The 22568-nt window shown below is 40.0% G+C and overlaps 1 protein-coding gene across 1 annotated transcript in view; it reads right to left on the reverse strand.

The window, feature by feature from the left end:
• KCNB2 (potassium voltage-gated channel subfamily B member 2) overlaps positions 1-21411 on the reverse strand; it is a 177986-nt gene extending 156575 nt beyond the window's left edge. The window contains exon 1 of the mRNA XM_072851228.1: positions 20833-21411. Within this exon, the coding sequence (XP_072707329.1) occupies positions 20833-21411 (579 nt within the window). The remainder of the gene's footprint in view (positions 1-20832) is intronic.
• Between the last annotated feature and the right edge of the window lie 1157 nt (positions 21412-22568).

Here is a 22568-nt window from a genome sequence, read left to right on the forward strand (position 1 = left end):
CAAAAAACAAACCTTGGAAGAAATACTCCTTCGACAGACTGCTATTTCAGCAGCAACTGAAAAAGCTGGAGTAACAGGAGTTCAACTACCAAGCACTTAAGGAAAAATATTACAAAGTGGGACACCCTAGGATTTATGTCAAAAACATTTCGGAAGGAACTGCTTATGTTTTCTCTTCCTCTCCATAAGGTAAATGCTGGAAACTGCACTGCATCTGAATATATACATATACATACATTCAAGCACAAACATATATATACATATGTATTAAAAGACAGAACTCATGGTTTCAAAGCTGGACCCGACAGGAACACATGGCTTGTGTCAGGGCAGGGCTGTGGCTTCTCTCCTGGGCTGGGGCTCTGGGGGCCACAGGTGAGATGCGGCTCAGGGTGCTGGTCAGGTCACCCACCCCAGCAGCACTGCTGCAGAACGGAGGCCGTGTTACCGCTCTGCTTCTGGGCTTGCTGTAGGAAACCTCTCGTGCCTTCTATAGCTTTTTTGTCTGCTGAAATTATATATAAGATCTCACTAAGAGTTCTTCTGGCTTTAGACAATGTCTCTAGGCATTGTGAGATTGTAACATATTGGTGAATGGGATTACTCCCTATCACATGACCTGCTGACCCATGAAATGTTCTTTTGATTCCCCTTTTATTTGCACAAGTAGTTAGACTAAAGAGCCAGACACCATATCATTTTCTCTTACACAGATCACCTTATTTCCTATTGTTAGAGAAACCAAACCACCGCGTATTGTGTCAAGTGACATTTCTTAAATGCCGTAAGATATAGAAAAAACCCTGTTCTTTTATGTTTTAGATTGATACCTTCACTTCTGTTTCATTTAATTGTACTAAAATACTTAAGTCTACTGGGTAATAAATATTCCCTTACTAACCCTTCTAAAAATCTCTACACAGGGACTAAAATTTGCTCCAAAGACATTTGATTCTAATGGACAAACAACTGAGAGTTTATTTTTCCTTAGCAGATTTCCTAATCACACAGTGCTTTTGCTTCACTAGCTGAGTATATAATGAAGTCCTCTAACAACTGCCATATTTCAGTATCTCTAGACTCCTGGAATGGAATTTTTATGAAATCAGTCACAAGAAAGAAAATTTGAAACGCAAGAGTCCACATACAAAAAATACAAGCTCCACTTACGGTATTTCAAGCATTGCCATATTTCTACTTACAGGATTTATTCTATTCTAAATCCAGTACAAAAAAATATAAATTTCATTGATGAAACCATTTTGAAAAATGCGGGGTTTACCTCCTGGTACAGGGAGTGAGGGGGGGAAATTACTGGACTGTAATATTCTCTCTAGTCTTGAAGTCGTTCTCTATGGTTGTCAACTTTTATCCAGTCACACATCTGTCTGAGAAACTGCAGGGATGGAAGCAAAAGGGTAATTGCCTTCCAAATGAATCTTGGTTTTTAGCTAACCCCTAATGAAATCAGCATCCGTTGGACAGAACGTGCGCTACTGCACAATACGACAAGGAAGGCTTCCACATCAGCCTTGCCTGAAAGCAGACCTGACATCAGACACTCCCTAAATGTGCCTGCTCAATATTTGCTTTCCACAAGGACTGCTATGATTAATGAGGGCTCATTTCTTTGCTATTTGTCAATGATTCACACCAGCATTCAAAAGAAAAAACATTCTCCTTTATTTCTCAGTGCAAACATTTTATGACCCTGAGAAAGCCTAGTAGCTAAATGTTTTCAAGCCACAAAGAAAAGAAAAAAAAGATAACACAACAGACTCAAAAGATCAAAACCTGGCTTTACCAGAGAAAAACAACGGTATCTTGTGTAGATCCAACGATGTTGCAGAGATGCTAACCAGCTGTCAGGGAGCAGCGCAGCACTGTCTTCCGTGTTGCTGGAAATGGGTCCCAGCTGGGCTTTGTCACTGGCCTCGTAACAAGGGGAGCTGCTGTGACTTGGGAGGGGGACAGTGCATTTTTCTTGACATTTCCCTTGGGTGTCTTTTTATAAGTACATTTCTGCTAACTAACTTCACCTCCGAGCTGCACAGGGAAACTGCTTCCCCTTCAGGTGACAAAAAGCCCCTACAGTCGCACCTTGTTTGATCAACTGTTTGGGTAGGAACAGCACAAGGACACAGATTGACTAAATAAACTCAAGCAACCAAAATAGCACTGTTAACCAGAAACAAGTAAACAAACACAGAACTCAGCTCAGGGGCCATTTGACCTTGAAATATCCAAAACGTGCTCAGCAATGCCCTCTCGCTCAGAAAACTCGTAACGCACTGCAGTGGTGGTACGTGAAAAAGGAGGATGAGCTTTCCCATAGGAACATAAGCTAAAATGTCCATGCCAGGGCAAAGCAACGGCTCACCTAGCTCTTTATCACACATCTGAAAGTGCTCAGTGCCAAGGAAAGAGTATAAAAGGGAAGAGCTCAGGGGGAGATTTTCCTTGGTACGTACTCCCAACCTCAGCAACCCATGGCTGGGGACTTCCAGAGCTGGAGGTTAAACCTGTCTCGCTGCCTACAGCAGCATTCGAGGGATCCTTCCTTGTGCTTATGCTCTCTGTTTTCCTTGTTTGGACATGAGATCCACTTTCTGAAGGCTTATTTATTTGCAATAAAACCTTTGATTAGCTGTTTTACCATGCCAGCTTGTAGGATTATTTTTTTTTAATAAGTGCTAATATAATTGCACCAGTTTTGTTTTTTTTTTTTCCCCCTACCATATTTGCTCCTTCAAAGTTGATTCCAGCAAATTTCCTCAGCTTTGTTGAATGTTTTATTTTGAAATTAAGTATTTCCCTAGTGGGTCCCTTTTATTTTTAATTTTTAAATGATGACAAACTTCCAAACAATATGCTAATTTTAATAGCTTTTCTATGGTTGTATTTTGAAACATACATTTTGGGGGTGTAAACATCTGCTCTTTATATCACACCTTATCATGTGTTTTTTGCCTTTGCAGCCTCTTTGGTTTCCTTCAGCTTTTCACAAGCCCTGTCGTCACCCAGATGAAGCAGTGGGTAGTAAAGGATTCCATTCTTTCTGTTTATATCTGGAATTCTGGGTTCCTCCTGATAGTGTGAACTCTTCAATCCTAATGCATAGGAGCTTTCCTCCAATGATGGGACTTACTCTGCCATTCATACAGACTTTGTAGCTTGATATTACAGCTTGATGGAAGGGTTTCCTTCCATCAAGGCTCTGAAACACTCATTTGGCTAATAACCTCAAATAAAACTAGGCATTTCACTCCATTTTCCTGATTTTTTTAGAGTTATATGATTTACATAGCACTTAAATATATATTGATCTGTCTGTTTTTACATATCTGGCTTAATTAGGACTTTGCCAGCACTGTCTTTTCATTGATCTTTGTCCTGTATTTAATTAAGGAGAGCACTTTTTTTCACTTTCTCTCTAGTGGATGATCACCCTGATTTTGTGTGCTTCTTCACCTGCCATATTTTCCCTACTTTTTGTTTGAAAAAAAATTCTATAATGTCTTCAGTTCCCTTGTTTGTGATGATATAGAGAAATGACTAAATGCAATGTTAGGTGAAGACTTTATCCAAGCTTACCTACTGCATCAATTCTGTTTTTCAGAATGCGCAGCTCAGCCTTTTTCTGAGCCATGCAAGAATGAGAAATTGGAACAAGGTGAAGAAAAAACTAAGGAAAGTTAACTCCATTCACAGAAGATTTGTACATATCGTCTAAGAAAACATCAGGCGCTATTGAATCTCCCAGAAGCCCAGCTGGCGTGCTGTAACAGCACCGACTATTGTAACCACGTCCCTGCACAACTCCATTTGCTGCACCCCCGTGTTTTTCCTCCCTCCTGCCCATCACCTACTCAGCGTACGAGCTCTCTGAGATCGGTGTGGTGTACACAGTGATTCTCTACTGGCTGCTGCAGCACTACTGTAATGAAGATTAATTGTGACCACGACTCACAGTGGAAAGGAAACAAATGTCCCGTCCACATCGCAGTTGCAGGATAGGTCTGACAAATTATTTACTGTTCTGAATGTCAAAATTGTTGTCTTGACTCAATATGCAATAGCCTTAGCCCTTCCCTTGTCCAACTGCAGTAAAATTTGTTTCTTCTCTTTTACAACATGTTAAACAAAAAAATGGGAAGATGCAGATCTGATCCGATGGAACTTCATGCTGAAATCAAATATCACTGAGCATGCTGGTCCATCGACAATGCACAGCAACACTGAGGCTGTCAGCATGGCCCTGCATCCAAATTCATAAGCCTTGCCTCTTACAAGGTGAATTAATGTGACGGTAGCACCAAAGGGTGATGCAGCAATCCAGCTGCCAGTCCTGGGGTAGACCAGCTGGAATTGGCTTAGGAATTTTTGCCCTGCAATCCATTTCAGAATCTGGAGGAAGCTGACTGCACTGATTATAAATTCAGCTTGTCCAAAGTATACTGGAAGAGTAGGCAGGTTGCAGCATCTCAGAGGAGATGCTTCATATCTGCTTGCCGAACAAAAGGAATTTTCGAGCCAAAAGACCAGGATGGAATTAAGAATCAATGACTACGGATAAATATCTAAAGCAAAATCTGGATGCATCTGGAGACTTTCTCACTCTTTTATCTCTTCTCTCAGCATTTCTTTTTGTTTTCCCACCCACAAAGTCTTTTTTATTGACTTTAAATTAAATATTAATTCACCTTTCAAGCTACACTGTAGAAATCTGATCAAAGACAAATGGTTACTATGATAAGTAGCAGTTAAATTCCATAAGTATAGTGTAATCTATAAATTTTCTTTTAAACAATAGCACGGAACTAAACATGTCAAAAGACTCTGGGATCAACTGGCATACACCATTACACAGATACACCCACAATATATTGGCTAAAATAGCTTATTTCCCATTAAAAGGAACAGAAACGACATCTGAGCCCCTTAGGCTTGTAAGCTTGAAAATCTCTGCCAGCATTATTAAATGAGAACGTTATTTAATTAGTAATGGTAAGGGAGGATAAACTCTGCCTGCCTTAAGTCTAAAATATGTAAGACCAGATTTCCGCAGAAAGAAAAGATGGTCTAGACGTAGGGGGCTGTGTAGGACATGAAAGATTTGGATCCAGCTTCCTGCTTTGTCATGGACTTTCTGTGTGACCTTAAAGTAGCTGCAGTGTACCTCAGGTCCACATTGGTACAACAGGCTTCTCTGCTCTGTCAAATGACTGTAAATCTCAAATCACTCAATATTACAAGGCACTCAGTACCAAAACAATGACATTAGGGACAGATGAGAACATACATCTACTTGTCTGCATTTAATTTGTAAGCAAGGCTCATTAATTTTACTCCCCAAATACTATAAAATGTTCATGCTTTCTTTAATAGATGTGTTTTCACCCCAGAGGTGAGTTCATGACACTAAATCTTTACTAGGAGCGATTTACACAACAAAAGAGCTGACAATATCATATTAAATTTTTCTCAAGCACAACGTATACCTCTCTCTGGGGTACGTTGATTTTGGGCTGGTGTGGTGACATGCTTGTGTGACCTAGCACAGCTGCAAAGCACCTCACTTGGCATGGTAACTTCTATGTGCACATGCCTAACACATATGCACGAGCTGTCAGTAAACATGAGGGAACAGCTGTCCCCTGCTTAGTTTAAAATTCTGTCCTACACAGTTGGAGAAAACACTGCTTTGCTTTCACAGAAGGAATAATCTCACTCACAAGTAGGTTAGTCGTCAGACCTCCTCTTTCAGTAATGGCTGTCACTATGCTGAAGTTCTGTGCTATGAATTAAGACATAGAATCACAGAATCACAGAATCATTTAGGCTGGAAAAGCCCTTTAAGATCATCGAGTCCAACTGTTAATCTAACACTGCCAAGTCCACCACTAAACCACATCCCTAAGCACCACATCCATACACAGCAAACTGGAGAACCTTCGTATGAAATCATATGGCCCCTACCTTCTCTTTTTCACCAACAGGTCTGACAATAGAAACAAAAAGTTACATGAGATACCGAGCTAAGGGTATTTAAGAAGAATTGAGTAATATTGCCATGGCTTTCAGGTGCCAAAACCCTAATATGCACTAGGACTTCAGCATATTTAGATACTTGACTGTTTTTCTCTTACTCCCTACCTTGTCCTTGGTCTTCTTTTCTGCTGATCTCTTCTAGCCTTAGGAAAATTAGCTGGTGACTTAGACTGCCTATTCCATTTTTCTTGAACCTTTACCATATGAAGTAATGTCAGCTCTACAGCTCAAATATTAGGTTACTTATACAGGATGCAAACATAGGTCTCTCAATTGCACGTGTTATTCCAACCAACATGCATCTTGCTGCTGATACAGGTTTCCCTCCTTTGACACATGACAAGCCAGCCAGAGCACTGACACTGCGCTTGGTCCCCAGGGCAGATTTCCTCCAAAACGGGCTACAGCTCAGCTGCCCCAGAAGCAAGCCCTCGTGCACAGCCCTCAACTCGCCCAGTGCCTTTCTGTGGCGAGGCCGCATGCAACGCCAGCTGCTGTGCAGAAGCTGAGCTCTCAACATCACCAAGCCCGTTAGCCTGGAGGGGTTACCTGTGGTCACAGGACTATCCTGGAGATATATACTATTGTGCAAAATAAATAGCATTCACTGGCACAACTGTGACTACAGATTTTGCGTGGCAGGGGAAGAAAAGACTGCTTTTGCTTTTCAGACACAAGCTGACTCCATGTTTTACTTCTTCATTTTGATCTATTATCTCACTCCCATTTTTTTAGAGTACTGTAAATCTCCTTTAACAGCAACTGTGTTTCAAAATAGCACCCTTAAGCCTAGGAAATCTACCTTATCTGTGACAACTCACCAAACAATGAATGCCAAAGTATTTGACATCATTGTATAAATTTATCAGGGTTTTTCATCCACTGAAAAATGTATCTTCTTTTTTTCTTACACGCTAGATCAATGTTATGGCAGTGCACAGGAGAGTCAATGGGCATACGCCTTTCTGCTATAAACACCTCAGGAGACTTAGGTGAACATCCCACTGGAGGGGAGGTTTCACTTTAGAGAAGTTTTAAAGCAACAGTTACGGTAATATTAAAAAATAAATATTTTAGCAAAACCAGTAAAAATATTGTGAGAGTCTTCTTTTTAGACCTTAGGAAAACAGAAAGGCAGCACTGTGGGTTTTTTCTCAACTTCTTTCTAATTGACTCCTTCATGCATGTATAATAGGGAAAAGAAAACTGTATTTATACAGGCATGGGGAATGAAAAGGGGAAATCCAGCTGGAAACCTCCATTCTTCTTTTGAGTTTTACTCGTGTACCTCTGTGCAGGTTCAGTGTCATTTCTGTGCTCATAAGTGCTATTTGCCTACGACAGAGCAGTGGAGGAAGTGCAGGAGAGAACCGCTTCTTCCATCCATCGTCACCTGCTTAGAAGAAGGAATAGTTACCATGTGTATGTACTGTTGTAGGCAAACTGATCTGCCCCAGGGATTCCCCGGTTAGCGTATGCCTTTGAAGCATTGCTCCTCCTGGAAAGACCACTCTTGAGTTCAGCCTAGTTCCGAGGGATAACACTCCTTTTCACATAACTGGAATATGGGGAAAGGTTCAGAGCTTTTGAAAGTTTTCTTCCCATCTTCCCTTTTAAAAAGGGAGGGGGAGAAAGCATCAAACGGATTTGCAGTTGTTCCTCCTGCCTGCAGTGACTGACACGGGCTCTCCTGCAGCTTGCACGCTGACTTTCAGCTTGACTTCACAAGCAGAAGACATCTGTGCCTGCGCCGTGCCCTTCGCGGCTGAACCATCCCTTTCCAGAGAAGCCCTGGGGGAGGACGCCTCAATGAAAGACTGGCAGCAATAAAACCCTGCTAGCAACTGTGCTCTGTTAACCACTTCTCTGTCACACACGGCCTCCTTCTCAGGAACACGGGCTTAAGTAAGGGGTGGGTTTTGTTTTTAAATCAAATTAGGGGGGAAGCAGATGATCCTGGAGTTATAAATGCTGAACTCACATTAATGTGAACATGGTATTGCTGAAACATATCAGATACGTTATCAGGGATTCAGTGCAATAGTGGATATTTCCAAGATTAGGCTTGTGCTTTCAATTTCATACCCCCCAAACTAAAAAAAATATTTTCAAATAATGACAGAAATCAGTCTGAGAGGGAAGGACACCTGTGAGTCAGACACACCAGCTCTCTTCAAAGGAAATTCATTTGCTTTCAGAAAAGAAGAGAGAAGTATTTCAGAAGAGCTTATTCTCTGTAGAGGCATTACTAACATCAGTGACACAATTTGTAATAAGACTTGGCCTGCCATTCCATCACTGCTGGTGTTAGCAAGTACTAAGAATGCTTCCTAAAGAGCACGTCTAACCCTCATCTATTCTCTCTATAATACACTCATCAAGCAGATTATCCTTCAGTCCAAGATCTCTCATCTCCGGTTAGCTACTCTAGTTAAACAACTCTCTCTTCAACATACTTATTTCATCCAAAACTACACATACAAGTATGTAACAAACTGCATTGATTCTTCCTGAATTCAACAGACTGAAGAAGCTACTGAAAAGCTAAGAGGAATTATTCACCATTTCACTGTTATTGCAGCAGCTACAGCATTTTGGGTTAATTTCCCATATGTAGTTTCAAATGAAATCTGTGCACACCAACCTCACCATCAGGCAGCAGAATATATCAACCTAAAATTCAGATTACAATAAACTAGTATCAGGTTCACTGAAGCATGTATAAGAATTTACCTGAGGGTCAAATATTGGCTAGCAAAAGTACTTATAAAATACAATATTTACCATAAGAAACTAAATGCAACTAGCAATTAAGAAATTGCTCCTATCTGTATGTCTGTGATACTGGGCTGAATTTTCCCACTTAAAAATGGCCAAACAGAACCATAACAAATGTGAACAATTTGACCATTGGAGCAGACTTCGGGCTGGTTGAAATTTGCTATGGATATTTTTTTAGCTAGACAAATTGTTTTCTATTAAAAGTATCTTCCTTCTTTGCTTCTTTCTTTCTTTCCTTCTTTCATTCTTTCCTTCTTTCTTTCCTTCTTTCTCTTCTTCTTTCCTTCCTTCCTTTCTTTCTTTCTCATCTACTGGTTCTTCAGAACTTCACATCTTCATTTTCCTCTCTGGTTGAGATTCCTCAGTTCATTTTTCATGGTGCATCCACCTCCTCTTATGAAAATACAGTCATGAGGAGAAGCAGGAAACTCAGTGCATAAGGCTAAAATGGGCCTAGGATACACAATCCACCACCAGAGTTGGTGGAGTGAAAATATTTCTGGTGAAAATGTTTCATTTCTGAGTGCCCCCTAGGATGTCCTAATATTCAGCTAAGGGGACAGGGGGACTTTTTCACCAGTAACTGCATCTAATCCATCCCCTAACCACTACACCTATTAACTGACACATGAAGAGAAAGGGCAAGCATTTACACCACTCTGCAATTTCCTAACAGGTCACTCCAGTGGCCTTATAAATCAACTTACAAAGTTTTTTTCCCCTTGGTTTTACTATTTTGAAAAATCCACTTTTAAGTCAACTTAAAAAACATTTTAAAGACCCAGACAAACTCTATTACTTAGCATTCAGTTCACAGGATTTAGCCTGTATACCTTCTAAAATAATTGGTCAGCTCTGTACAGCTTTGTTTCCCATATCGTTTCTTGACCATTGACAGAATGAACAGTAGAAGCGTAGGGATTTCTTATTCTATTTCTTGTCAAAAATAACTGGGACTTTTCTCAGATTATAATGTCTTTTATAATGAACTTCAGTCTAGCATGAAACCACAACATACTTCTGTCTTCAACTTCAAGCCTTCATGTATCATTTATTAAAGTAACAGAACACCAATCTAGATTTCTAATCCTGTTTGGAGAGGCATTCTCTTTCTTCCCAACACACAAGTTGCTAATCAAGGTGATCCACAGGACCTTTAACGTCATGGCTTACCTCCTGAGGAACCAGCTCCCTCGTGGACCTGGTGCCACTCTCCTGACCTCAGCTAAACACCGTCAAACACAGCAAATTGTACCACACAGACCTGCAGTCAGGTAACAGACTGTGAAACGACATAGAAAATCTTGAATCATAAGATGAAAAAAAAATGCTGACCATATGCAGGTCATGGGCCAAAGGAACAGCATGAGAAGCCACCTGTGCTCAGTGTGAAGAGTTATTAAGTGTTCTGCCAGGACACAGGGGAAAACAATAGAAGCATCTCAAAATGACTCCAGGCTTTTGGTCTTCATTTTGGATTCATGAGCATGGCCTACCCATCCCCAGAGCTTTAAGTGGGTTTCCAGCCATCTGAGTTGGAGATGCTGAAGTGGCTAGTTATAATTCCTGCCACGGTATTGCAAGTGCTCGCCATTCCTGCTATTACCTTATGTATTGCCAGTAAAGAGACTAAACTGTACTGAAGGGCTGCTAAGTACAGAACAGACTTCTGATCAGATACAGCTCGAACTTACAGCCTCAGCTCTAAATAATGCCTAAGAAGTCATTTGACCCTCCTGCTTGAATTCTAAAAAAGGCTGTAGGGTTCAAACAGGACTGGCCATATACCTATGTACTCTTTTCATATTAGATGTTTTGCCTTTTTGTGCTGAATGATCTAAAGTGCTTTGAAGTCTATGCCAGTGTTTCAACAGAATTCAGGGGCTTTAACCAAGTTTTCCTGTGCTATAATCTCACAAAATGTATTTGCATACATACATAGACCACAGACCAAGATACTTTTGGAACAATTTTTTCAAATGGCATTTAACTTCACAAAAGAATTTATATCAAAATTTTTAAAAGATAATACATGAAAATATAAAGGCTTTGTGAAAATAATAGAAATGGAAATGAGTTCACAGTTCTTCTCAGAACAAGCCTGTAACACTTTTAGATGATCTCTTGCAGTCTGCAAAAGAAATACCTTAACTTAATTTAGCAATATCCACTGTTCTCCAGAAAAACCTCCCCCAAAGCGAAACACAGTGGTAGATGTTTCAGTAAAGCAGAACACACAGGTCACTCGAGGAGCCTTCAGTAAGCAATCCAAAAGGAGATTACAGTGCTTGGGAAAAAAACTGTGTGAACGTGAGTTTGTAAACAAAACTTGATGCCATTGTTGTCTGTCACAGAAGCCTGACTGCCTGAAGAAGTACAAAAAATAGGACCATCTCAGGAGTTCACCAAAAATACCATCTCTAACAATACAGTAAGTTGAGGCAAGCTGGACTGTCCCAAAGCACGCCAGCAGCCACCCCTTCCAATGGGGCATTCTGCAAGTGGCCAGTGACACCCGAAACTGTCGCTGCAACTTGGCTGTCCTTGGGATAGCTCTGGCGTGTGCCATGCCTGAGCTATTTAAAGCAATGTCTAACCCTTGCGGTTGCATCAGGAGGGACCCAATGAAAGATGACTGAAGACACTGAACTCCAGATAACAAAAGTGCCTTCTGCAGTGAAGCTCATTACGCCCTTGGCAAAAAAAAATCTCCCTTTAAGAGCTGTGTTTTGAAGAACTTTGCTCCTGTTGGACTTTTATTTAACTTGCCTTTTAGAGGCTAGAACAGAAAAGCTTAGATAATCCTAGAAGGTTTTTTTATTAGTCCAGTGAAGTGCCAGTTTTTAGGCAGGAGCTTAGGGGAACACAATACCATTTCACACAAGCAGCAGGCATAAAAGGTTCTCAGTGAGGAATGAACCTGAGCCTCAGAGATCAGGTAAGACTTGCCCAACCTCAGGAGTTCACCTTGTCATTCAGATAAAAATTTCCTCAGACTTCAGATTTGCATCCCATGTTCTGGCTCCTGCCTTTCCCTACATTGTAGAAGAAATCCTGTAGGAATATTTATAACAAGTAGCTACCAGATGACTTGAAAATTCAGCAAATATGATTCAGGCAGTTTGTAGGTGCTTAAGTACCGAGAGAAAACCACTGCTCTGATTGCCTCCACCATCTCACACATTTTCTCATTGTCCAGTATTATGAGTTAAAAATAAGGCTCATCTGTCAACATTATATATACTTACACATAGGATATGCATTTCTAAAAGCTCCAACACCACCAAATACACTTTTTGGAAATAAGGGCTAGTTTGTTAATATGTAGACTTAATGGTTACAGTGCCTAAGTGTGCTTTTCAAAGACAACTTGCCCCTTTCCACTGTTGCTCAAGAACACTAAAGACCTGTCTCAGGTATGGTATGTGAAGTACAGGTATTCCCTCACTCATAAGGCCATAACATTGATGTGGAGAGGATACTGTACACTTAACCAAACAACTTCAAGTGTAGGGCTGTTGTCTGGGTCCCAACCAGTGCAAATCAAATACACTTAAATGGAAATACACTTACTTATCCCACCTGAAAACATGGCCTTATTGCATGCTTCCCCAAAGAGAGAGTTACCAAGGCATGTAAGCGCAGACTGTGGTGGCTTCATTAAAAGACTCTACTGGGATACTTCTTTGATCTCAAAGTTCTTTTGAAACAGCTGTGCCAGTGTCACTTGCCTGTTTTCAATATTCCCTCAAAGGACCTGGGGTTCAGTGCTATGTGTCAAATATTCACATATCTTCATCAAATAGAAAACTCATGAGCCTGCCATATGTCATGATAAATACCATGGGTTTTTTCTGAAATAAGTAACATGTGGAAATCTCTTTGGCTTCCTGGTCACTTGAGAGCAGTTTTTTGCTCTTCTACATCTTGCAACAAAATCAGAGACTCAAACAGGAAGGCCAGTTTGCAGGCTGTCACATAGATTTGTTACGTTCTCAGCTTTACAACAGCAAGATGGAGCCTCTTCATCCAGACAGTAAGTGCAGCCCTTTGCTTCCAACAGATTTGGTCTGGATAATCCTTCAAATAACATCACCTTCACATCATTTAATTTATTAGTGTAGCTCCCTGACAGCTGATTGTTTCCAAATATCTTACGTGAGAGAAGACAATGCACTGGCAGCTGCTTATGAAAACACGGAACGGAAATGCAACATTTTTAGGACATATGATCTGCCTCTGGGAGAAGGGAAAGGCACAACACCCTGGTCTGTCCACTCAGGCATGACACAGCTTAAGTGACATGTCACAGCTGAAAATCCAGCTCGCGAGATGCCTCTGATGTTACTGAGGGGCATGTCGTAATGCACAAAACATTACCATCCTAACCAGAAATACCACGGTACATATTTTAAAAAGGTATATGCAATTGATGCTGGTCTATACTCAATTTATGGTAACAACTATAAAAAAAGGATATGAGCAGTGGTAAAAAAAGCAGTCATCGTAGAGCTAAATTGCTCTCCACACTTAAGAAGGACACATGGGGCTGGGGTAAATTGGAACAACGCTCTCCATCCAGTACGGCAAAGGACAGCTGTTCTCGTGCAGATTGTACCTGCTGGTAATTCACTGTAATCTCGTATATTCTAAATCCTAGCATGTTTCTCTGTGCAAGAGCTACTGTGTGATTCTGTGAATGGTGTCACAAGTGCAGGCACACTCCAGTTGTTACTTTAAAACTTTGTTTTGCAAAACATTACAAGTTAGATCTTATTTCCAAATATGGAGAATGGATTTCCCCAATTTTTAAAATAATTATTCTTGCCTTTTTTCCCCCTTTAACAAGACTCACCATGAATCCTCCTCATTTTCCTTACTGTATCCATAAAACCAGAGTCAGTGAAGCCCCTTCTCACAGCTCCAGGAAGGAAAGATCCCTTCCCTCTGTTCATACAATGAACGGGGATATTCCCTGGTGCCAGTGCTTGAAGCCAGCGATAGACTGAATGTGACTCACTGCATCTTTGCCCCTGGCACTGCTTCCACAATTTAAGCATCTCATTTACTGAGAATTAACTGTCAATAATAAACAGGTCAGTTCAAAGGACATTTTACTCATTTTATTCCAATAGTAGTTTTTAGTAAGTTCTTTTAATAAGTTTACAGCAAGACCTTTCAGCACACCGCAGATAGATAAGATCTCAGGGCTGGAGGGAACCCATATGTAACTGAGGTATTAAACACCTCTGGAGCAAGACAGATCAGATGGTAGCTGTATTCCCATGACACTTGGGCTGACCAAAAATGCTGAATCATGGGTTACATGATACTTCATATAAGAAGTATAAAGAAGGTAAAAAATCTTTTAATGACCAACTCAGCAGTGAGCATACACAAGCTCTTAAAACAAAATCAATTAACTACTGCCAGTCTACTGTGTTCCTTGATATAATATCTATTGAAAAAACAATATATTCACTTATCTTTCAAGACATTAAAACACTTTAGTTATTAAATATGAATGAGTAGGATCAAATATAATCTCTTTGTCTTACAGTCACATTGACTGACTTTATCATTTGGCACAAAAAATAACTTCACCTTAAAAGCAAAGAGTGATAATAAGTGTCCTGGCCAGAAATGACTGTGAGATGAAGATACATATTTATTACCAGTGACCACCCTCTGTGCTTTACCATAACTTAGTTTCAGCAGCCATTTGTCTTTAAAGTATTGGGAGTGACAATGCAAACTATAACATTCCTGGTAGTACATTCAAATAAAGGCTCATAACAGGGTTCCTCCAAAAAATAAGTTGAAACCAGAGGTCAAACAGAAGTTCAACCCACACATCAGCTAGAAAACACCACTTATTTTCAGTGAATGTTATAATGCTCTGAGGTATACTATATACAATACAAAAACTTGTGGGAATTAAAATAGTACAAAAGCCATTCCTCACACTTCAATTCTTAATTCTCTGTCATCTTCATCCTTGGTCTACAGTTAGATGGGAAAGCACATAGAATATAAGCTTTTGTAGGCAGAAACGTTAACAAAATCAGGATAACACAGAAGATGTAAACCTAAACTGAGAAGAGGACATAAGCAAGAAAAGTGCTTTGTTCATATAACATAACAAAGGATGTAAACACAAGAAAAAGTATTGCTTTCACTTGAACACTTTAATATTCTTAGTGCAAACATTCAGCTGTTGACAGACACTTTTCTTATGTGTGATAGCTCTTCTTTGCAATACAACCAACCAGCTAAAAGTTTTCCTAAAATCCTCTGAGCATATATGATGTGACCTTCAACCCCAAAAGAAGCAGTAGTGTACCATTAATTAGGGTTCGTCCCTGAATGAACACTGTGTGACAATCTAGGAGATAATTTATAAGGACTTGCAAAGGAATACTGAAATGTCTTATATGACATTCAGCTCTGTTCTGAAGTCATGCATAATGACTCTGCTAATTTGCACTTACCCCAAGACCACTCTTAAGCTGCTCTACAAAGTCTAAATAGGCATGAGAGTCAGTGTGAATTATATATAAAACAGACTTACGGAAAATAAGAATTGGGCCCCCAATGTATAATAGGTGTGTTCTCTCTTGGCAAGTCATTGTAGCAAGCCTAGCCATAATGCACCTGGTAGCTAAATAAATATCAGTGGTCCTAATCTCCTCTTTCATGCTGCTGGCTTTTTTTTCTCCCAAAGGAATTGTTTCACCTAGGGGATTAGTTACTGAATGCAGCACACAAACTCCTCACAATTTCCAGTCAGGCTTAGGATAATTATACCTTCTGTAATCCACAATCCACTAGTTAGCTGATAAATTAGTGTGCTTTTCATAAAAGAGGAATACTCATGTTACAGTCGGTAACCCAGAGAAAAAAAAAACCCAGAAAACAACCCCCCCGAAAAAAAGAAATCAACAAAATAAAATAAGGATAAATGAGCCATGCAGTGAGACAAACAGAATTAAGAGAGACACTTTCAACCCCATCAGGTTTCACATAACTTTAAAGAAGGTAAACTCCATGCTGCAGAGCCACAAAGGCCAATATTTTACCCTTCTATGTATGTACATCAACAGGGGTTATGCAAAAAAATCAAGGACAGAGTGTGACTGACTAGTAATGTTTTTAAGGACTTAACTTATTTATACTACCTTTGTATACTTGATCAGTTAAATAGTCTCACTGAGCTTTAAGGAAATAGTCATGCGAGAAAGAATGACTTGCACAAGAAAGACCTGTAGAATCAGTCCCAAGCAATTACTCTCTATTTGTATCCAAAGGGCCAACCTGTGATATAAAACACCAAATGGAAAATCGGAGTGATATTTATTGATAACATTATTGTAAGATACTTAAAATACTCTTCTACATGAAAGGTGACTGAGTCAGTATCTTTAGGCAGACATAGGCTCTCCATTTCTCCACAGGCTCTCCTTATTTCTGACCTCATTCACTCTATATTTATAGTAGATCATCTGCACTAGAAACATTCCATATTTATTTAGGTTTTAGTCCACATGAGTTTCATCAACATAAAACAAGTGTGAGAAAAGAACCAGGCTCTTGGATTCTATAAACAAGAATGAAAGGAAGAGCTCCTGCATTAACACTTTGAAAGAAACATTAAATTTACGGGTTGGTTTGATTCACAGTCGTTCCAAAGTAAGGCGCCTCTGATTTTAAGTGCATTGCATGGAACAAGATAACATAGATGTAGTTAAAAAGGCATCAGCTCAGCTAGGTTCATCCTTAGTATCCCAGTCCAGCAAGGTGCTGAACTGTAAGCACCTATGATATCCAGCTGCAGTCAATTCACATCCACTGAAATCAATGCTCATTTTGGTATCTGTTGAGGACTTTCATACTACTGATGGTATACTTTCATACTACTGCTGGTCAGAGCTTCTACTGCTCTAAGGAAGCTGTTACAGGTCCAGAAATGGTAATTAGAAGACCTAATTATGACATTTTTTACTTCCCAGCCAAAAGCTCCAAGGTGAAAGACAAGACTTTTCATGAGAAAAATGGATGTACCGTGACCCCACTCTGGAGGTCTATTCTGCTTCAGACCTCTTTGCCATAAAGTTTCAAACTATGTTTTTGTTTTGGTTTTGCTTCACTATGCATTGGTAAAATAACTTTTTTTCAAACAGAGTTTTCACAAAATACTTGTTACACAATAAGTATAATTAAATGCCTGGTCTAGAAACTCAGATGTTACTCTGGAATCAAATAATGCCAGACTCTCACGAAACCCTGTGGCTTGGCAACCAGGCTTTGGGACTTCTCTGGGATGTAGGATACAAAAATTCCCATTCTTCCTAATTCCCAGCACTGCTTCTCATTTTATATCACTGTGCATGTCTGAAATGGCTGAACTTCTGGAAATCTTTGTCTTAATCCTACTTAAAAATCTTATGAATGAGACCATGGGAAAATGGAGGCAAATCCTGTATTCCTCAGTTAAAACCTCTACTGTATTCACAGAGAGCTTTGCTGAGGTGAGGACTAAGCAAGAACTGCTGTGCCTAGAAGATACTCATTGGTGACTGAGATGAGGTGCATGCCTGCATTTACTAAAATTTAAAAAACTCACATAGCAAAGTGTGCCTGTATTGTGCAACAGTACTTGACCTATAATATTCCTTTCTTACTAGCTAACCATAGTTTTCGTTTCTTGCCACACATACTTCTTGCTCTCTCCTATTTATTGTCACAGAACCTGTAAAATACCTGCTGTTCATACACTGTCACCTTGTTGTGTCTCACCTTGCTGTGAGAGAAGACAGTGGCACGCAATCATTGACCTCAAAAGGAGCAGGATTTGTCCTGAGATGCCTAATCCAAAGCGGGACTCCCCCTTAATTCAGTAAGCTTTGGATCAGACCTAGAAGGGATCTTAGTAGAATCTAGAAGTGGCAAGACACAGCCACATACCAAAACCACACCTGAGTCTTTATCTCGCATTCCTAATCTTCTATGTGAAAGGGATTAAAAAGCAAGCTGTTCCTGTCAACTGCTTGGGTGCTACACGGGATCTGAATGATTGAACAGGCATCTGTAGGATAGCTATGCACATTAACATGGTTTCATCTCTCTCTACAGAAGTTCAAAAGGGAGCAAATATTTGAATTTGAGGCTTCACAGTAATATTTCCTCATTTGGTTCCCAACTTTCCACTCTTGAAATTCCACCATCCTTTCCACTCCTACAGAGGAAAGAAGATGGTTCTGCCTCTTCTTTCAGGACAAACTAGCAACTTACCACATAACAAAACAAAAGACAAGAAATCTGAAAGTGGTGTTATCTAAACATTCAGATAAAACCTTGCCACAGAGCCTAACACAGTCTGTGATGGCTCCAGACCGTTTGGAAATACATCCAACTGATTCCAGCATATCTTGCTTTACATCCAACTCTGCTTGTTTGCTTACGTTCCCCAAGTCTGAATGTGCTGCGGCAGTTTTTGCTCTCCTTTATGTCATTCAGCCAAGTTCCTACAGCCATCTTTGAGATGCCATGGGTGTATCTGACTATAATTTTGGCTCATATATATATTTACAGACTCAGGGTTGCTAGAAAGAGAAACCAACTGCATGTAATATGGTGACTTCCAGCTGCTAGAATCACAGAAATCACATCAAATGGCATTAATTTAGACGGAAGGCAATTGAAATAATGAAAAACATTGCAACATGGATACAAGTGCAATGTGAAACTCCCTTTCAAGAAAGCATATAACTATAACATGCAATCAAACCAGGAGATGGGGAAAAGGGAAATAAAAAGGTAAAAAATAATGAAAGAAATGGCCACTTTCATTTGCAAAACCTGAGGAGAAATTTGGCCTGAGTGGGCAAAGGGGGATTTTCTTAAAAGCTCAGAGTTGGCCCAACTCTATCCAAGCAAATCTGACGGGGCACTGTTAAGTCATGAGAAGAGTTTTGTCAACGGCAAGCACTCACGCAAGTTTAACCATCCTATATTTCTGCATTTATCCACCAAGCAAAAGAATGAACAAATGCTGATCAGAGTCATAGGCAAAGAACCTAAGAATCAGTATTTTAGTTTCACCCTATTCATCTGGTTCATCTTACTGTGTTGACTCCTACCTAGTCTTAGGGAAACACTAGTTAAGCATGTGTCTCAAGCCCTATAGGCAATAGCCTTCTTTTCTGTGTTAAAAAAGAAAATGAGAAAAGATTACACAAACAGACACTCTGGTTTTCTCTCCCCTCAAATCTGCCTGCTGGGTACGGTGTGGGATGTAACTGAGGCAGCGCCTACAGCCGGGCAGTCTCCCAGCTCGCACGCAGCGTGTCCCAGCCGTGAGGCTCCAGAAGGAGCTCCTCCCGCCTGCGTCCGGGAGGAGGAGAGGTCTGTTTCAGACCACATCAGTGATGTTTCAAGCCGTGCAGGACTGAGAAGCTGGTCCCTGACTCCTGCAGGCTGTGTAGCAGCTGTGTCACAAAAGTGCTGGGGGGGCTGATGGATGCTAGCTTGTACCAGGGGATCGCGGTGTGTAACACGGCCTCCCTGAACCCTTTTTGGCACAACTTAAGCCCATCTGCTTCCCCTCTGCTCCTTCTCCTGGAGAGGAACATATGGCATAGAATATGTATCTCAGAAGCAGAAAATGTATTCATATAGTTTTCTAAAATATTCTGAATACCTTATTTTTTCTTCTATAAACTTTTATTCCGGTTATGAACCTTATATTCTGGCACGATAAATAATTCTTTTACAAAAGTATGCCCTTGCCTAAACAGTTAGGAAGCCCACAATGAAAAACTAAAATTAAAAAAATTGTGTATTGTACCTCAATAGTAAGAAGTTGCTATTGCAAGAAAAACCTTTGCCAGCATTCTGGTTTTTGTCCATTCCACCATCATATTTTAATACTTACCTTAGTCCAATAGCGTTGCATCCAGTAACAAATCAACAGCAGAAGAAAATAAAGCCACAGTTAAGCTTAACATGAACATCCAAACACTGAACATTTTCACTCTGAGTGGTTCAAACTGGAGACAAGCTTCCACAGTTTTCCTCACATTAAATAGTACTTCACATCACAAATAGAACAGTGAAGTTCCTCAAGAAGCAAGAAAATATTTCTTTTAAATAGCAGCACCAACATCTACGTGTGCAGTCCCTCTTCCCTAACAAGGGTAAACTTTTCCACTATATCAGCAAGACTTTCGCCAGATTGCCTGTTTGAAGACAGCAATACTGGAACAAGGCTTCATCTGAATGTTTCCTCATTTCTGCCTGAATATATACAAATTTTACATATATATATATATGTATGTATGTGTATATATATGTGTGTATATAATATATACTTGTTTATATACATATACTTGTATACATACAAATATATATGTATGTGTATATATACATGCTTTAATATTTTAATACTTTTATACAGAACACTCTAATTCTTGATCGCAAAAATGTAGTATAAGAGAAAACATACTGCAATCCTTGCCCAATGTAAAACCACGCCAGACAGCGGCTGTTGACACTATTCTTTGATAACCTATCCAGCACACCTTATGAGACACTGATACCACACCTGTGCAATGCCTGTAGTAGGACAAGTAGCAATACTGAAACGTATGTTTCTCATAATCAAATGCTTTTCTAACAAAAAACTAGGTAGTGTTCTCTGGCTGTATTTTCATCAAAGAGTTTAATGTGGAGTCCATTAACAATCACACAGATGTTTCTGATTAAATACTAAAAAAGTAAAGTGTAGCAGTTGCCTAAAATCAACTGAAGTCAACAGGATTCCTTCTGCTGATTTCAGAGGGTCTTAGGACAGATTTGGGTGTATTCACTTCATGATATGTAGATTTTTAGATTCTTCTTTTCTCGAAATATTTTAGTGAAAGTTCTTGATTCATACATGTCAGATACATGAGTCATGAAACCATTTTCTACTGTCTTTGCGTTAAGCATAGTTTATCCTACCTTTGCTGCCACAGATGAGTTGGGTTTCTCCAGCAAGTCCCAGAGCTTCTTCCTTTTCTCTGGGCAGCAGGTATTATCAAACTCTTCCCCTTCTCTCTCTCGCATTGTCTCTGCCTCTCTCCTCAGCTCCTCATTCATCTGCTCTTTCTTTTGATGGTATCTTGCCTGGCAGCAAGATTCTAAATATATCTCATCAATCCCCCAGTAATCAAGCTCCTGACCAAAAGAAAGAGCACACATTTCTTCCATCATATGTAGTTTCCCTGTCCTGTAGAAATTCAAAATGGAAGTGAAAGCCCCTGGGTGTCGATCAAAAAAATATTCGTTTTCATTTAGATTATAGTCATCACATACTTCTAGCAGAGATTCATGAGTATTGCAGTCTCTGAGCTTTCCTAATCGTGTCCTTGGAAGTCTGTCCAAAGTCCTCCACAGCACTTCATGGTTGAGCCCACCGACATTTATTTTAACCCTCCGCGAGCAGGCTTTGCTCCTAATGATCTCCACTGGTTCTGGAGGCAGAGAAAGGGTAGACCTTGAAGACTTTTTGTTGATCCCTGGTGGAGCCTTCTCAGCCATTCTGAAAAGGATGCAGTTGTAACACCAGAGTCTTTAGCAGAATGAGCTTGGAGACTACAAATATTTGGGCAGAGTCCTCTTCAGAGAGACAGCTCCATTCCTGAAGCTAAAAAAGACAAAAAATTAGAATATTGCAATGTACAATATATTCCCCAATCACTCTCTGTCTCTCTCCTTCCACGCTTTCATATGCAGATGAAAATTTAATGACGGTAATTTGCTCTCTCTACAGTGAGACTCTTTTGTGGTAGCATACAGAACCACTGGAACAACTGGAACAGCTAAGAGCACTATGTTTAAGCAATGGAAAAAATTCACTGGAATCTGTGCATTCATGAAAATCAACTGTGACAGTTTGTACAGAGGACTTGGTTTTTTGTTGTTTTGGGTTTTTTTAAAGCCAGTTTCTGATGCAGCCATGTTAGCTTAATCTGATTACTTGCTAATTAATGTGAGGTATGCTAATGGAAAGATTGTAGAGATATCTGTAAGGAAAAAGTGATATGGGGGCTAGCTTCCCTTTTATTGAATAATTCAAATTTGGAAGATATGTTCTGAAACTGAATAAAACAATTACAGCATATCAAAATCTCCTGTGAAACCAAACTGCTTCCCTCCCCCCCCAACCCAAATCATGATTTACCATATTCTTTCAGGGCCAAACATTACTCACCAAACAATTCAGTTGCCATTCTGAAAAGTCAAATTTTCTAGCACCTGACACTGCTGATTTATTTACAAATAGGTCAAAAGAATCCTAGCTCTTCTGCAGCCAACTGAACAGTAATACATGTTATATAGGCAAGGACTGTGAGCCATTCCCTGGCTCTTCAGAAAGGCTCTTCTCTGTCCCTCTTGTCCACCTGTTAAGTTGCTGCAGGGACACGATTGCATGACAGCAGTCAGCAACCTCAGTTTTAATAATCTGCAGGTGCATCCTCACTCGCTGTGCCTAGTGCTTCAGTGAACTCTGAAGTGCAGCTGTTCGTCACCAAATTTGGAATATCAGTATCAAACAGGAAGGAAACCCACCTACCACCTCTACTATGGTCAATTATCTGACACAGTGCTTAAATAATAACCTAGCAATGGTACCATGGCCCAAAGGGAAGAATATTAAGAATGCTTACACAAGCTTCTCTTCTGAATTAGGAAAG

This window comes from Ciconia boyciana, chromosome 2 (genome assembly GCF_034638445.1).
Source record: "Ciconia boyciana chromosome 2, ASM3463844v1, whole genome shotgun sequence".
NCBI classification, from domain to species: Eukaryota; Metazoa; Chordata; class Aves; order Ciconiiformes; family Ciconiidae; genus Ciconia; species Ciconia boyciana.